The sequence below is a fragment of the Lepisma saccharinum genome, chromosome 6 (assembly GCF_977018435.1).
Source record: "Lepisma saccharinum chromosome 6, izLepSacc3.1, whole genome shotgun sequence".
Lineage (NCBI taxonomy): Eukaryota > Metazoa > Arthropoda > Insecta > Zygentoma > Lepismatidae > Lepisma > Lepisma saccharinum.
The window spans coordinates 38,816,762-38,835,082 of record NC_139234.1 but is presented as its reverse complement, the minus strand read 5'-3'; the positions used below and the strand labels follow the sequence as shown (position 1 = coordinate 38,835,082).

Below are 18,321 nucleotides of genomic sequence, written 5' to 3'. Positions count from 1 at the left end.
ACCTTGTTCCAACTATCTCTGGAGCAGACTAACGTGAAACAAGTCTCTGCGCAAGTAGTAACGCGAGACGGTTCCACCAATGAACACGTGAGAATGAAGGGGATTGCCAGGAAGGGAGGAAAACGACTGCAGTCTTCTAGCAGCGTGTACTACTTTGCTCTGAACACCCGATTTCCTATGCGCGGCAGAGATAAATGAGGCAGGGTATAGTTTCGATTGTTGAGTAGAATACTGGAAATGGAAAACTTTTTCAAGTTAAGTAACATTCACTTTTGGTATGCAGACACAACGCATACCTCTGTCTAGTGATGTCCTGCGCTCACTTCAGGTTGTGTATCATCACATATCGTCGTGAACAAGGACGTATGTAGAGGGAGGATCCAGGGGGTCCGAACCCCCTCTCCCCGAAAGACGTAAGAAGCACATACATTATATAATTAAAATGTAACTTTAATAACCTTTGTTGTACCGTATGCTTCTCAACTTCCTAGAAAGCAATGATTATATTGGGATCATACGGCTTTGAAGGCTGTACTATAAAGATTTATGCGCTGCTTGTGATAATATGCATAAAATATTAATTTGGAACTTTACTTTTCGTCAACTGAATCTAACACCCTTCCTTTGTTATTCACAAAATATTCCATTCTTTATCTATTTGACATTAATATCCTAGCCATGGCAGTTGTTTTTATACAAATTTTGACATGTTGCCTATTGCTCGAATAATAACAATACAATATTAATTATTTTTCATATTTTTACTATTTTAATTTAATGCATATAATTATTTTAAGTATATTATTATTATTATAAGAGGATTAAACACAACATAAAAATTTGTATGTATTTATAGATAATATTTATCTGGGGAATTATGAATTAGTACTTTAAAAGCTGGTGTAAGAAAGACAGATTATTTTATCCATCTTGATCCAAGTTATAGAGTGATTAGTAAATATATAAACTTGCTTCTAAGTAATAGAAAATGTGGCAGTGGTTTTGCCTTATTGCACTTTTCAAGATGGCCTCCGTCAGAAAGCAAATGGTTCATTGGAGAAGAAAGAATTGTATAATGTTTAACAAGCATGTGCAAGGGTAAAATAGGAGTTATTAATTGATTCTCTTCTCTGTGAAAGATGTGTTAGTTTGGATGTTGATTATGTTACTATGTGATGTGAATAATTAATTAATTGTATATTTGAAAAAAATCCACGGGTAAATTTTTCTCATACTAGCAGGGGAAGTTGTTGGAATTGTGACTGTAATTCTTTATGTAACATCCACTATTTTATGGTAATGATAAAAAGAAATTCTAGGAAGAATGATATTTGGTTCTGTCACTGTTATAGAAGGTATATGGAATATAACTTTAAATATGGGGACTTGTAGGTTGACTCCTGTTATTTAACATTTATAGATTTTGTGTTTGTTGGTAACTTAAAGCCAAAGCAGGAGGAACTCTCCGTGCAGGGCGAACTTCTCTCCTGCATTCTGGACCTCAAGGCCAACAAGCTGCAACCACGCTGCACTGTTACTCGCGAATCAGATGACGAGAGGCTGTGCACGACTGTGACCGACGAATCACTCCCTTGTTGTCGTCTCTCTCATAACGCTACAACACCGCCGTTCACTCTGCAGTCCACACATGCATACGAGAGCACCCTTGTTCAAATACAGAGGGTTCACAACTTCACTTAAGAATCTAAGAGTTAAACACTGTAGGATTGTAGTTAAATTAAAATCAACAATATTCACAAATAACTGTACATTTTATTTCTCTCAAATGTACACAAAAATGTATATTTCATATGATATTTACAAGGCTATTCCACAATTAAAAAAATCAAAGCTTTTTCGATACGAATGTGCTTACCGTGAAAATGGTAAATAAATTATATAAATAATTTATAATAATAGCAGGTGACTTCTGCTCAACTGCAACTTATGTCTCATTGAACTGGTCTTGTTGTATGTGGCGTTAACCATTCTCCTTCAGCAGTCATCTAATGGAGTAGTTAATCTGAAATAAATTATTTCAAATAAATTTCACAATTCAAACTTCATTACAAGGTAGCACATGTCAATCTAATAGAAACATATCGTAAAAGATGTATCAATACTTTATGCAGTAACTTGCTTCCTTATTCACGCATATCCCCTTTCTTTATAATTCGTTCGAACCACACGTTAAACTGTATTGAAAACCCTACATGAGCATAACGTGGACTTGATCTTTTCAAAGAATTTAAGTTATTTTACAAAAAGCTATATGAATGGTATGTACCGTATGGTATATTCACATTTCAAGGTCAGTGAATGACACGTGGAACAGCTTGGGGACAGTTCGTCCTCCACACACTGGATGTAATTCCCTTAAAATTGTGTACATTGTCGATAAATTTATGACTGAATAATACGAGGCTAGCTTTCCTGGTGGATTTTCCAGTTGGACTTGGACTAGCTGTGTGGTACTGGCTCTCCTACTAGTTTTCGCCTCACACGGTACTCGTTATCGTACGAGTTGGTAGACTTCTTTCCCTCAACGCATTGTGCAGATAAGCAACTTGAGGAAGAACGTTCTTAGTGAATAGTTACTGTATTGCTGTTATTTTCCTTACAATTGCCAAAATTAAAAGTAAACCATGTGCTAGAAATTGGCTCGATCGAAAATACGGCAGTCAAGGTGTGCTCAACATGCTTTTAATAAACTTGTGTATGTATTTATACGTGAGATTCGTGAGATTAATTCATTTTTAAAAAATGTTCACGGTGGAAATAATAAAAAAAATCATTATCGGCTAATCATATCTGTCGTGTACAGATTACATTGTTATGTATGAATTCCTAAATATTGATCAACACGAATGCAGCACATTTATCTTACTTTTTAAATCGAGCAGCGGAAAAAAAACACTTGGAAAGCACATACAAAAAAAACTTTTCCTCCCAAAACTCACAGTGATCAAGCTTTCGCTCTAATAGGCTGTTTACCACAGCATCTAGCAGAGAAGCTAGTTCTTGTAATTACAACACAGTTTCCAAGAATCCAGTTCAGCGCCAACAAGGACATTCTTACTGGAAATCTAGTTCCTTGTGATTCGGTCTTTATATTGAAACTTATAATTTTTTTTAAAAAAAAATCTATAAGTAACATGATAAGAAAATTCTAATTGAAAATTTTCGTTATGTGTCTCTCTGTAACACTACATGTAAGCCTATTTTTAGTGTATTTAGTGTACTTCAGTTCGAAATTTCATGGTTCTGACTTCAAATATAAGAACACCCTATATTTTTACAACTGTTGAATTCAGTAGCTAATACCATTAGGAACAAACATCCATAGCTCAAACTTCATATACTATTGAGGCTAACCTCATGGTAGGATCTGATCCTTGAGCGTTTGATAACAGTAGTGGAACACAAATGATATTTTGAAATTACACAAGCAAAAATTCTAAGCTATATTTCGTACATGTCACATATCTTAATTGGTAATGAATTCAAATATCTCCAAACGATCATGGATGAAGACCAGCGGAAAGAGATTGTTCTATTAACGTAACGACATAATGTGAAGTTGTGGTAATGTTCTCATATTAACTGAAGATCATGAAAATTCGAAGACGTGAGTACCCCAGAAGGTGGAGAACATGGAGAGGGCAGAACCCCTCTGTTTATGGCATCGTTATTTTACTGAGGATTTTTTTATACAATTGCACTCAAAATATTTTATTTATTAAAAAAGTTATATGGGTTTGGTTTGATTTGTCTCTTTTAAGTCCACTTGAAGCACAGACAAGCTAATCGGGACTATGCCTACCGTCAATGTGATTCGATCCACTATTTATGTCTACCGGCTAGCCATACCAGGATCCTTTGCTTACAGAGCGATATGTTATGACTATGCCATCAGGAAAGCCCATATAATTTCTATGGGAAAAGACATATAAATGGAACATAACAATTCTTATTTACTAGTTAAATCCTAAGATATTCCAAAATAAATCAGGGAGATATCAATAATACGTAACTTTTATAGAGTTTAGGAGGAAAATAGGAGAAATAAATTGTGCTGGACAGAACAACGCCAGTAGCGAGAGAAGTTTCTGTAGGAATGCGCCTAAATATCATTCCAATTGTGAATTTGGATTAAAAAAGGTTTTAGTTAATTAGTTCTGTTTCTTACATGAAGTCGTCGACGCTTGTTCATCCTGTTTTCACAGGATAACGACCGTGAGAGACACCTCCATTTTGAACCAACCCTTTCGTTTCAGTTCGAAATTTCATGGTTCTAACTTCAAATTTAAGAACACCCTGTAATTTCACAACTGTTGATTTCAGTAGCTAATACCATTAGGAACAAACATTCATAGTTCAAGCATCATAAAGCCATTTCCTTTGCATCTCACTATCCTACTTTACAAGTGACAAGTTTGCTTTTAATGCCTTAATAAGTAGGTTGTATGTATTAGCGTCTGTGAGTTTAATGCTCTTCCATGCAGAGTACGAAAGCTTCTCATAAATGAGTCTATATAAAGCATACGTTTATGGATTGTTACCTTTTAGTGTGCATGAATATGCATGTGGAATGTATTCTGCATTTATTATCTTACCTGAAGGTACGTGTGGATAGCTTGAATTAACAGAGATCTGTCTGTTGGCTTTTATCGGTAACTATTCGTAAATGCATCCATCTAAAGGTAAAAAAAGGTAAAGTGTTCCCCTGTGCATAGCACCACGCCATGAAGGCGTATAGGGGGTGTGGGGGTAACGCCCCACACTTTCTTGATCCGGTCGTGAGTGGGGGTGATGTGATCAGCATCACGCCCCTGACCGCCTTTACCCCCCAGGGTTTCCCCCAGGTACCCATGTTATTCGACGCTGGGTAGGCGCCGGGGCCGCTTCCACCGTTAGAAAAGTTCCCGGATTTGAACCGGCCGGGGATCGAACCCGGGACCTTTAGCATGGTAGTCAGACGCGTTACCGACTTTTTTTTTTTTTTTTTTTATTTAAAAGAAAGCCCCTATGCGGAAGCTTCCCCCATCACACTTCATTCACTCATATCATTTCATTCATATTTCAATTTCAAGACTTTTCAGGACAGACAATCACAAACATCCATGGCCGAGCCGGGAATCGAACCCGGGACCCCTAGCGTCGTAGCGCGATGTGCTAACCACTCCGCCACAGGGGCCGCACTGAGCCACCGCGTTGTACTAAATGCTTTCTATTGTCTCTTTCTACCTCTCTTTCATTCTCTCTCTCTCTCTCTCTCTCTCTCTCTCTCTATTTTGTCCTTTCTTCCTATATCTTATTCTTTCTTTCAAATTCTCTTCATCCTCCTCTCTGTACGTTATTCATTCTTCCTACTTCCTGATCTAATAGGCTTGTTTTCCTATCAAAATTGGGAAAGCCTTCCTTCGTCCTCCCTCAGGAGACGCCACTAAATATAACAAGGCGCTGGAAGAATTTCCCTTGTTACCACTTTGATTATATAATTATCAATGTATGAATAATTATAAATTTTTAATGTCGATCACTTTGTTTCTAAAAGCAATAGAAGGCTAAAGTGTTTGAAAAAAGTAGTATTTTAAATATTTCCTTCCTAAAATCAGTTGAATTTTATAAATAACATAAAATGTATGTTAGTTTAATGATTAATATTTTTATGTATAATTTATGAAGCTAAATATGAAGCAATTTATACAATAGTTTTCTGGTGATAGTACATTACTTACCGATCAACAATAATTTTCTTAAACGAATAATTTTCACCACCTATTATGTTTTTCTGTATGTTGATTCTGATTATGAAGTCAGAATTTCTCTATCGGGCTCCATTTGTTAGGGGAGGGGGTGGTTGTTTACATTTTTCTTCACCTTGTAGCACATTTTTATCAGTAAGCTCTATTATAGCAAGTGATAAGCATTATGAGTTATAAGACATAAATAAAAGTAACTTGCTTTGGTTTTTAAAAAAATCTGCGCAAGTTAATAATTGTTGGCAACAATGGCATTGAAAAAATAATGTTCTATTGACATTATAATAAACAGCAATGGTAGTAACATTTCGGTTGAAATCCATTTCTCTTACTTTTGTTGAAATAAATAATTTTATTGCAACTAATTTGTTCATATTTTGTGTTATATATATATATATATATATATCCAAGATTTATCCTGCTTTGGAATCTCAAAAAAGAGACATAACTCAATTGATTGGGAAATGATATGAACTTTATTTCGACTGAACTTGATTATGAACAACATATTAGTTCCAACTCCAGGAGCAAGAATAAATAAAATGAACGGCATTGGTAGTGTCACTATTCATCTTAGCGATCCCAAAAACTATGAATTCCACACTAATATCGGTCGTTTTCAATAATCTTTACATGTCACCCCTCCCCACCCCCTCCCCACCCCCAGGGGTGCCAGGGTGTCTTACCCCCACAGCATTTCTTTCTTTCGAGGTTGCAAGTGATACGTGTTCCAAGTTTGGTTGAAATCGCTCCAGGCGTTCGAGAGTTATGCTGGAACAAACATACACACATACATACATTTTTATATATAGAGAGAAGAGATATGGAGTTATTCTTGTTAGTATAATATTTAATATTTTTTAAGATGAATTCTGAATCTAAATATGAAGTAATTTATAGTTTCCAGGTGATAGTTCATTACTTACTTTACTTATTGTTTTGAAACATCTTAAAAGAACTCTTATGAATTTTAAAATGCAATTTATAATACGATACGTAACATTCAAAATCGTTGTTCATCATTAGCACCGTTAAGAGATTGAATTTCGCACTCACCACCAGATTGCCTGTGTACGGATGTTCTTTATGATTGTCGGTCCCTACATCAATTTCACTTTGTCATTACCCATCCTTATCATCGCGATTAGCCAAAATTGGAAGAAAAGTGGCGTTAAATAACAGAAAGTACTCTATATAATGTAATTTTGAAGTAAAATATGGAAAACAGGAGCAAAGTGTTAAATTTGCATTCTAAGGAACAAAAAGGGCAACAGAGACAAGGAACAAGAGAAATGTTGTAAAGCAAAAGCAATTGATGAAAGATAGAGAAATATAGAAATGAAGATACAGGGAAAGAGTGGGCGAAAGAAAGGCAAGAGGGGAGAGAAGCAGGGACAAAGAAACAGAATGAAATAAAATAGTATATAGGAAGTAAGAAAAGAGAAAGAGGAAAGAGAAATATAGAAGGAAGAACTGATAAAGATAGCAAGACAGAGAGAGTGTGAAAGAGAAATGGAAGATGAAAGACACATGGACAATGACGGATTAAGCTGGGTGCATTAGGCTCATTCCTGAAATAGGCCCAGATGAAAACAGACGAGAATTTTCCGAAAGGTTTTGCTATATCAACCTGAAAATAAATCTTAGAATGAAATTTGGAGCCCCAATTTCGGACGCCTAGACGCAGCGTTAATTATTATACAGTTACTATTATTCTTTGCGCTGTGACGTAACTATAACGTCGTTGTGTTTATTGCTCACCGAAGATTTCAAGATAATACTATCAATTTTACACATCGGGCCCGATTTCATCTTAATCCGGCCCTGCACATAGAGAGAAGAAAGTGTAGCGATAGATAAGGCAATTTAGTACCTATGATTTGTTCAATATTAGCACACATTTGTGCATATGATTTAACGTCTTGCAACGAGGAGTAGTACAAGCTAATTTTCCAGAACTTTTCCTAACTGTATTGTCTCCGAAAAAGACAAAACACAAACACTGCATATTTGCGACGATGTTATAATAAGTAACATTGTGCATTAGTCTTTCTGTGAAATCTACGAGTACATATACAGTCAAGCCAGGATTCTCTTTGAGTTCTTCCTGTAGATTTCCAATCACGGATTGACTTCAACATGGCAGAAATCGTGAGCAGTCTATTTCACTGTAGCGAACGATAAGCTTGGACATGGAATATTTCTATGGTAAAATCAAATTAAATTAAATAACTTTCTTAGTTGTTTGAACATCCTGTGTATCGTATCCGGTAATTTCGTAGCAAGGGTTGGTGTAATGTAATATGATGGATTAATTACATAAAATTCTATTGTTACAGATATATTGAAATTGAGCACATTTCAATTGTGCTTCAACAATTAATATAGTGTGAAAAAAACACTAAATTTTAATATATGTTTTTCTGATATTACATATTCTTAGAGAGATTAAGGTGTTTTGTTTAATATTTAATTAAAATACTAAAATGTTTTCTACCAATTGGGTTTATCAGTTGACGAAATGAACCAATTACCAGGAGATGTTCCTTTCCTGCAACCAATTATTAGTGTATTTCTCTGTAGGAAAGTACACTACAACGGAGTCCCTCATGGGGGAATCGGAGACTCGTACTGCAATTTATGCATAAATATTTAAACAAAATAGTGCAGTAGGGTACTTTTCACCTTTCGATATTTTTTACATTCTCGAAATCCTGTGTGGGCTACATTTTTTAAAACTATGCTACTCTTCTCAAGAAAATTGTTGGATTTTTTTTTTAAGTCCACTTTATACACAGAAAGGCTAATCGGCGTTACCACTACGCTATCAGGGAGGCCAAGAATTGTTGGATCACCAGTTGCCCGATAACTTACAAAGGAAAGCTATGAAATATGTTGCGTTGTAGCAGGAATTGAAAGGGGCACGCAGCTGCAGATTACCAATGTTGTGAAACCGATAACTACCGTAAATTTAGTGTATTTTAATGGAAATTCGCACTGGAGCAATAATTTATATTGCATTTAAGCAAAATTAGGCAAGTTGCAGTATGGTGGACAAAACCCGATTTTTCTTACCTTGTGAAATATCTGAATTTGTCTTATATTATGACCACAATTTCTGCAGCAAATTTAGAGAACTTAATCTGTCATTCATATAGTAATCGGTGGAATCCTTCCAAGGAATAATTAACTTTTCCTATACACAGTGAGAAATGTATCTCGCTTCAATTTAGGGCAACATTTAAGCGATAGGTTTTTTTTTTAATGGAAGCTTTGAAATACGTATATTATGTACGAGGTGTGGCTAGAAAATAACGGATTGATGTTGGTGTCGACAAACAGCAAGCGCGTCAAGGTCAAGCGGTGCATGAGTGTATAACGTGATATCCTGCCTATCGACTTTGTGATTTCCCAGGGTGCGTGGCGCTCAGTTCCGCTGTAGCTTGTGGACGAAGAGAACCGTACATCTGTGCTCCGTAGGAAAAATGTTAAGTGTGAAAGTGGAACAGCGTATCAATGTGAAGTTTCTTATGAAACTCGTAAAATCCGCCACAGAAACTTATGGTTTGTTGAGGGAAGTGTGCGGAGATGAGTGTTTATCACGCACGCAAGTGTTTGAGTGCTTTCAAAGGTTTAGAGAGGGACGAGAAGTGATCGCGGACGACTCGCGTCCTGGACGGTCTTGCACGTCAAAAACGGAATCAAACATTGCAAATGTCGGTGAATTGATTCGAAAAGATCGTCGCTTGAGTACTCGAGTTGCTGAATTCACAGGAATTGACAAATAAAGTGTTCGTCAGATATTACACGAAAGTTTCAACATGAACAAATTGTGTTCAAAATTGGTTCCATGAAACCTGACAGTGGAACAAAGGGACACTCAAGTGAACAATTGTGGTGATATTTTAACAAATATTGAAACAGACTTAGATTCTTATAGAGAGGGATATCCTGTGAGGAATCGTCGTTTTCGCCTACGATCCTGAAACCAAGCACCAATCAATGCATTGGAAGAGCCCGAGTTCGCCACGACAAAAGAATGAACAAATCAAAATTCAAAGCCATGATGATTGTTTTTTTTTTCGACATCCGTGGGATTGCGTACGTTAATTGGGTTAAACTGCCAACCAACATTATTACATTACGGTGCTGACAACTCTTCGTGAGAGAGTAAGAAGACGACGACCTGATTTGTGGGAAAGCAGATCATGGATTCTTCATCAGGACAATGATCCTGCCCACACGGCATTGGCAGTCAAGGCTTTGTTTCGGCAAGGATTGGATCCTAGTGTTAGAACATCCACCCTATTCGCCGGATCTCGCTCAGTGCGACCATTTTTTTATTCCCAAAAGTCAAATCAGCACTGAAAGGAACCACATTTATGACCGTAGAATCTGTGAAAACAAAAGCGGTGGAGGTCTTGACCATGGTTTCAGAAAATGATTTCCAGCACTGCTTCCAGTAATGGAAGATTCATATAGAACGATGTATTGATAGTGTAGTGGAGTACTTTGAAGGGGGATAATGTTCGTATTGTACAAAATAACCAATGGAAGCTTTTGTAGCAACAGTTCAGGGTTTTTTTTCTATCCACACCTCGTAACTGGGGATGAGGCAAGAGCCAAAGTTCATTGGCAACTCAAGAACTTTGGCACCACATCAACTGTCCTGCAACAATGAAATCTTTGCATCTTAAATTTTCAGAGCAGCTAAATGTCTCGAAAGGCAGCTCTGGAAATCAAATAGGCAATTAAATATGATACACTTGTAGCCTACTGTAACAAAACATTGGAAAATAAACTGTTGATGCGTGCGTAGGAAAGATATTTTCCAAACGTCTCGTTAATCGTATTCCACATACAGAGAATTAACAGCAATTCAAGGTCTGAGAAAAAAATTAAGTCTAGGTTTGTAATTTCGTCATTCTACTTATTTGTTATTAATATTTTAGTAATAAGACCAGAATAGTATCGCTATAGTATAGTTGGAAATTATCATATAAAAACATAAATAACTTTAATTTTATAAATATTTTGGAAAAATAAGTCTCAAAATCTAAAAATAGTTGAAAAATTAAAGACACAAATGATTATAATCATTTCAATTAAAAAGTATCAATGATTAACGTGCTGATCACCAAAAGTGATATCTCAGAAACTTGTAAGGCTTATAAGATGGAATTTAGTGAACCGCTAGATCTATCAAATGATACATAAACGTAGCGTAAGTTTATCTGCCCTCTGCTTGTTATAAAATACAACAATCGATCTAACTTGTCGAAATCGTGCAAAGTAGCAAATCGAAAGATCTACATTATCTGAAGTTGGTACTTTATTCCTATTTCTGTTTATTTAGCTTCGCTTTCTTTTCACTACTGGCTAATCGCGACGATGAGGATGAGTGATTAAGTTGGTATTTTAAGTCCACTTTATGCACAATCAAGCTAATTGGTACTGGATCTACAGTTTAAAGTGGGATTCGAACCACTATGTGCCTCCACCGGGTATCGAACCCGGGACACTTTGATTACAAGGCAATGAGGATGTGTGATTAAGTTGGTATTTTAAATTCACTTTATGCACAATGATAAAGTTGATGAAGGGACACTCACAAAGAGCATCCATGGTCATGCCGGGTATCGAACCAGGGACTCCTGGCTAACCACTCAGTCAAGGAAGCCGGGTATCTGAACTTGATGACTTTACACATAATTATTTATCAAAACCTATTATCCTTCTATTAGTGCGTCTGTCTGCAATAGTAAAAGTATCAAGAATCAACATTTTTTTAAAGTTTAAATATTACAATAACTTCTATTCAAGCTACATGTATGAAATTCGACGGGTTTAAATAACTGCGAACTAACAACTCAATGCGATGCACATATTCTGAAATTATTCGTCCGTTTGGCGGTTCTAATCAACAATGGAAGCCAATCAGTACATATCCATTACTCTTAAACTAGTTCGATCAAATAAGAATACCCCTGTAGCGCTATATTCGAATTTTCAATCGCAAGCGAGCAAAAGCAATGCAATCACGTGTTCGCGTTACTGTCGTGTTTCTGGCCTTGGCAAATTTTGCAGCGCTGCAAAAGAGGAAAGCGATAGTAGAAAACAAATGACTGTTTAGTTCACTTTAGTTCACGAGTTTGCCACCGGGGGCATTTTTCTCTTCGTTAAACTGTGCTCGAGATGCAAGGATACATTGTTGAACTAAGATACCTATTACTACATTAAAGCTTTAGCCTTCTTTCCATTCTAATACGTTATAATAAAATCTAATTTGAATAACGTTCAGAGATGATGCAGAGTCGATGGCGGGCTTGTGAAAACGAGTCGAGACTCAAGACTTATTGTCCGAGAAAAAAAATATTGAAAAGTTTACCTAAACCAAATTAATTTTACTATGCTATTTTCTCAGACAAATCTCTGATTACTTTAGGTAAACCATACATTTTGTTCATAGAATTTGCAAAGCCAATCCGCTAGTGGCAATTGTGAGATTGAATCGCGTGGTCTATTCGTACAAGTTTTGTCATTTGTAATTATTTAATTGTTTTTAAGGTTTTTTGTGATAATATGGTGAATTTAACAATTGTAATTATGTGAATTGTATTCGCAATAAAGTTCCGTTTTTCGAGAAATTTGTTAGTTTTACTGACGTTATACACTGTGAATGTTTGTGCGAACACTTTTAGACTCAAGATGGATGGCCGATTTCATTTTTGAATTTTTTTTTGTTATATTCGTATAACGTCGCTTCTCTCCCACTTTTGGCTAATCGCGAAGATGATGACGAGTATTGATATGACACGGCGAGACGTGACCGAAACATTGGCAAGTCGCATCAATACCATCCTCAATATATAATTATTATATACATAAATGACATCCTTATCAGCAGATCAAATGAAAATACAATAAATATATCAAACACAAAAATTTTGCTTGGCATAAATTTCTTCTAAGAAGTAATCTTATGCATTTTTGTGTACGCTATAACGATAATGTGAAATTCTTAGCTTCATATTATTTTAGGAACATCTCCAGCCGACTTCCCGAATCTAGCTAGCAAATTTACCAAGCGTTAACGGGAAGGCAAGTGATAGGTGTTGGGTTGAGATGACGTTAGTGGCTCGCTTGCTGATTGGATGCTTCGTAAGTTGAGACTCTCCCCTAAGCTGCATGACTGCGGTAGCCAGCTAGTCTACCAACATTGCAGCGCGTGCTCAAGGGAGCTGAGCGATAGGTGTTGGGTTGAGATGACGTCATCGGCTCGCTTGTTGATTGGATTGATCGGGAGTTTTGACTAGCTCCAAGGCTTGCAATGAAAGGCAACCAGAGATGTTGCGAAAATACATGCACTTACCTGTTTGCTGTCCCATGGTAGGCAGAAGAATATCAGCTACAAGTTGTGATTGAACGTAGGGGCATCGTCTAAGCTTCTGTGGTGACCATATGCATCGACGTGGGTATATGTGGTGTACTTGTTCTGGTTGAACACCTTAGCGAGACCGGTAATGGCGGCTAAAATGAGGGAGATCTTTCCGACCAGAAGGGCCTTGAAGGCCAGGAACTTGGCGGCGATGACTCCGAGGGTGATCAAGAGGGTGTAGAAGCCTCCAGCGGCGAGGAGAGGGAAGATGAATCTCTCCTTGTGGCCACCTGCAAAGGGAGGAACAGGAGAATTTAATCACCTGGAAACGGATTTAAGATGTAAATACATATCTTCATACGATTAAAAAAAATCAACATTATTTCGTATCTTTGCAAGCCGTGATACGCAATCTTCAAAAATGTTAATTATCATTTTAAAAATTTTAACCTATACCCTGTCCCAGCTAACTGTGGAGCATGGCCGCGCATAGCGTCAGAGAAACGAGGGAAATCTATTGGCCAGAGAGAAGCAGTAGACACTGATGAGAAGGGTGGCAACTTCACTCGCTTTCCCCCTCTCCACGCAATTACGTTGCTCTCACGTGTTTATTGGTGGAGCCGTCTCGCGTCACTACTTGCGCAGAGACTTGATTTCGTTTGCCTGCTCCACAGTTAGCTGAGACGGAGTATATATTAGCTTTTATCACAGATGCCATCTGTGTTGTGTATTTTGAAGAAGTATAAAGATGTGACTGTCACAAAATCTTCATATCTCGAGATGCTGGTAGTTTGAAAGTATCTACAAGCAGGAAATTCAAGCTATGTACATGTGCAACTTGTATAATTCCTTCTTATGATAATGTGTGCAACGTGCAACTAATTATCAACACAGACAAAACTATGAGTGAGGAGAAATAGCATATTTCCTTTGTTTCAGAACCAAAGGTCCTACTAGAGAGCAAATTTCAATAAATTTTACCTTTCCTTGTAGTCATTTTATATTGTTTTTATAACATTAGAACAATTCATAACTTTTTACATTGTAATGGTTGTCATTTACGGAAAATTGGGATCATTTCTTTGCCTCAGATATAAAAAAAATGAAAATAGTTTCGACTTGTAAATAAATGTTCTTTGCGAGTGTCCCTTCATCAAATTCACCAAATCGTCACTCATATTAATCGTCACGATTAGCCAACAGTATCAGAAAAGCGACACTAAATGACAAAAGTCAGGCCCATTCGTCCCTCCTGAAGAATTTCCCTAGTCTCCAATTGGTCGAAGAACTGCGTAACGCGAGAAACTTTGCAATTTAGACCCAATGCGGTTTAAGATCCAGGAGAGCATTTAACTCAGCTATTTATCCACACACTTCCTTAAGATATCTATAAATGTCCTAAAATGTTTCACAAACGCCAATTATGGTCATTTTGCTTATAAAAATACCCCTAAATACCCTAAACACACCTAAATACTAGGGCTGAGCCGATACCACTTTTAACCAAAAGAAATATTCTCACTTATTCCCACCGATACCGATCTTTGAAAATTGTGATAATTAGAAGTTGTTCAAAATATTTATTAATATTAGTGTGTAAAGTATTCCAGTCTGATTATATGCATCAATTTGCAAAATTATTGCTTTAAAATGTTCAAGAATTACAGCAGAATATTAAATTACATGTTTTGTTATCACAAAATGCAGTTTGTTTCGCATGGAATTGGTGGCAAATAAAAAGACATTTCTAATTTTGCATAATTTCCAGGATAATTAGGCTCCACTTAAGTGTCGCGTCATTTTTGTGCACCTGTAAAATATCAAAATGTCTAAAAAGTATCGGATCATCATCATTTATCTCAATGTTCAGAAAGTTCAACCAGCTACTGTATTCCTTAGTTGATTAAGTAGCAGGAAAGCAGTGGCGAAGCGTAGAGTTCCTAGCAGGGTAGGCACAGAAGTGCGATAATTTCCATTAGTTGCTTAAATCTGTAAAAAGAAAGGGAGGGGGGGGGCTATGTCATGGAGAGTGGTTCAATGTCTCTCCAGACCGCTTCTTTACTTGGCAGTGGCATGACGTTTTCAAAAGTGTTGTTACCGGCCATCAGCACGATAATTGTGTCTTAGACGTTCTCCCCCACCCACCAGATGTCATCGATCTAGATTTTTGTTCACTTCTGTTTTTTTTATTTGTTTGTATTTTTTCAACCCCTGATTTATGCACACACCTCCAGAAAGAACTACCAATCATGAGACATCGCGAAAATCCAACGAATAGTGCTCGAGCCCTGTTGTCAATTCTTCATCACTTTTTTCTAAATTTATTTATTTATTTTGCAATTGAGGTGAAAAGGGCTAGAAGAACCCCATAATTTTCGGGTTAGTCTGACGTTTGTGCCGTGAGCAGACGACAGAATTCCGCACTTTCAGCGACTGTCAGTTTGGTATGTTCTATTGCTGCCAACTTAGTTTTTGTAGCAAGACTTCCTCGCACCGAGGAAAACACCATTGTTATCTGTTGTCTAACTAAAGGAATGGTTGTAGTTAATTCCAGTCTTGGCTTTCTAGATAAATGAATTTCTGACACCTGTATGTGCAAGTAAACATAATTTAAATTTTGAATATTTTCGTCTCATTTGTTCTGATCTATGCTAATCGTGACGATGAGAATGTATGGAGAATGAATTAAAGATGACCAGGAAACATTGACATGACCACAATTAGGTCACCTGGCTTCGTAACGTGTTAGGATGACGACTACGGGGCTTTCAAGAAAAAAACATAAGTAAAGGTGACCTCTCTCATTCAGTGTGTATACTTCGCATCCTAGTTTGTTCTACCCCTTGTGTTAGTAGACACCCTTACGTGATAACAGAACATAGGATCCTTGTTTGGGACCCGGCAACACGAAAGGTTACTATGTAACATATAAACAGGTTATAATAAATGTAGTTGCTTGAGAGAATAGAATCCCAATTTTAGGCGCAATTTAGTTCTTTTCTGCCAATCCAATGTGACAACACTGGCATGTTCCGCCAGACCTGAAACAGACATGGCCCGCGCAATAACCCCATAACCCTCTTTGTCCTAAACCCAAAAAAAGTCTTCCCTTGCATTGTACTTTATTTGGCCGCCCTCTTCTCTTGTTATCCCTTCAGGGTAAACGAAACTGCCTACCTCTTCGCTTGTGTCGGCTGCATAAAAAAAATATCTGCTTGTAATATTTATTCAACGACAGTGTTAACGCAAAGTTTCAACAACTTTGAATTTTTAAAAATATTTTGCTGTCACTTGCCACTGCTACTTGCAAAGGAAAATATACTTGAAAACATTTTAGAAATGATTGTTATAAGAAGGAAACATGAAAGACCAAAAGTGGGTCCTACCTTACCGATGATTACTTCTTCACTCAATTAAGAACTCGATTGTTCTTGTTCTTGCATTTCAGTCCAGCACTTCTTGCATAAATCTGATCGCTGCACATGACACCAATCAAAAACAAAGCTCTACCGCCACGAACCTCGCGCACCGAGCCAAGCGCCAAGCTCCCTTCTAGCGTCGTGAGCAGGAGGCAAGTTTTCCCAGAGGGTGAACGAGAGGGGAATCCCCGTTTACGATAAAAATAAATTATTCTATTCCCAGTGAAAGTAAAACTACTTTGTAAATATAAAGCGTAACTATCATTTTAATTTACGTAATTTGGTATGAAGACTTACTTTACAAATATAAGTTCTTTGGACTTTCTGTTTACGCTACGGTGTTGGGTGAATCGACAAGACCATCAGCACTCTGACCAGAAAACGAAGTCAGAACTACAGTACTCCGTAATTTTCAATTTCACTTACACTTGTCGATGAAAGGAAGGAAAACCTAAGTTTCGTACAAAATATGGAGAATGTACAATGAAATAGAAGTCTCTCTGCACGAACACAGGCTAATGTTTATAAAAAATGCCGGTACACCACAAATTTCCAACCCTGGCGGAAATGCAGTGTTGCTGATATGCTGTTCGTCCTAGTGGGTAACACCGGGAGGCCGGCCTCAGGAGCGCGTTATAAGCATACGTACAGTACTCGTAAGATTAGGCTTCCCGCATATACCACCGTAGGACGGAATGTGAAGAGAAGAGGCCCCAGCAAATGTGCCTCACTCCGTGGAAAGTTCGTATACTGACTGGACAGGGTTAGAATCTTTTTGTAATTATCATAAATGAAAATTCCAAACTTTTCCATTGCATTGCATGTGTTTTGACGAAATAAGTAAATACACATTTAAAAGAGTAATGGCGTGGGTAGGCCCGGCCTCCTGGCCTCATAGGACGCTTCGCCACTGCAGGAAAGTACTGTTGGAGTGCAGGTATATGTCAAAGAGTTTCTTACGTGCTTCCTGGATCTTGAAGGAGACGTTCCTGACGAGCGCCGGGAAGATGTCTGCCAGCAGGCTGCTCCAGTTCTGCTCAGTGATAGCTCTGCTGGCGGCCACCTGGGTGGCGTCGTCGCCCGAGTACTGCAGCTCTACCCCATCCATCAGAGACAGGGACCTCTTCTGCACCAGCTTGTACAGGCTGCCCAGAAGCCTCACCCTGAGACAGTCCAGGTCCCCGTCCGAGAGACAGTCGCTCAGCTGTCTCCCCTGGTCCGATGGTTGTTCGGCAGCTGAGGCGACGAGGGCCAGAGACAGGACTAGAAGAACTCTTGCGGAAGACATGATTGCGCTGTGATCGTCGGGCTGCGAGTGATGCTGAGTCACTGTTACATCTGCTTTTATACGCAGACGATACTCTCAGTGGCTTTCATTGGTCATCACAGCCACAACGCAATCGTAAACATAAAAGCAGTGTACCTAAATAATCATTACTTTAGCGTGCGCTTGTTAACGACAAAATAGAATCATGAATATTAGCACTTCGTGAGAAGAGGCTGTGCAGTTTCACTGCTGGTATGTGTTTCTACTTGGTGACAGGTTTTCTATGTCACATTCCTTACTCTTGGACCGGTATCCCAGACAATTAGGAATTCAAATGTATTCCAGTTTATCTTATTTATTGTCTCGGCGAAACTAATGTGTTTTAAAGAACCAACTTGCATGTTTCCAAATTGTTCATTTTCTACTTGAATTGTAACACACTGTCGTGACTATTTTTACCTGGAAAACAGATAAATATTTTGCACCAAACTG

At 37.7% G+C, this 18,321-nt stretch overlaps 1 protein-coding gene across 1 annotated transcript; it reads right to left on the bottom strand.

Annotated features, from left to right (window-relative positions):
* Positions 1–1,753: 1,753 nt before the first annotated feature.
* LOC145989324 (uncharacterized) lies at positions 1,754–17,865 on the bottom strand. Its single transcript, XM_083124659.1, has 3 exons — positions 17,523–17,865; positions 13,138–13,433; positions 1,754–2,023 (listed from the first exon to the last, which is right to left on the bottom strand). Exons 1-2 carry the CDS (start codon positions 17,848–17,850, stop codon positions 13,174–13,176), a joined length of 588 nt encoding a protein of 195 aa, XP_082980785.1. The 5' UTR covers positions 17,851–17,865; the 3' UTR covers positions 1,754–2,023; positions 13,138–13,173.
* Positions 17,866–18,321: the final 456 nt, after the last annotated feature.

Bases quoted from the DNA above. Each gene is read 5' to 3' on its own strand.
- LOC145989324 (XM_083124659.1), bottom strand. From the start codon at position 17,850: ATGTCTTCCGCAAGAGTTCTTCTAGTCCTGTCTCTGGCCCTCGTCGCC. The intron at 13,434-17,522 runs GTAAGAAACTCT...CTCCCTTTGCAG, and splicing joins CTTCAAGATCCAGGAAGCAC to GTGGCCACAAGGAGAGATTC.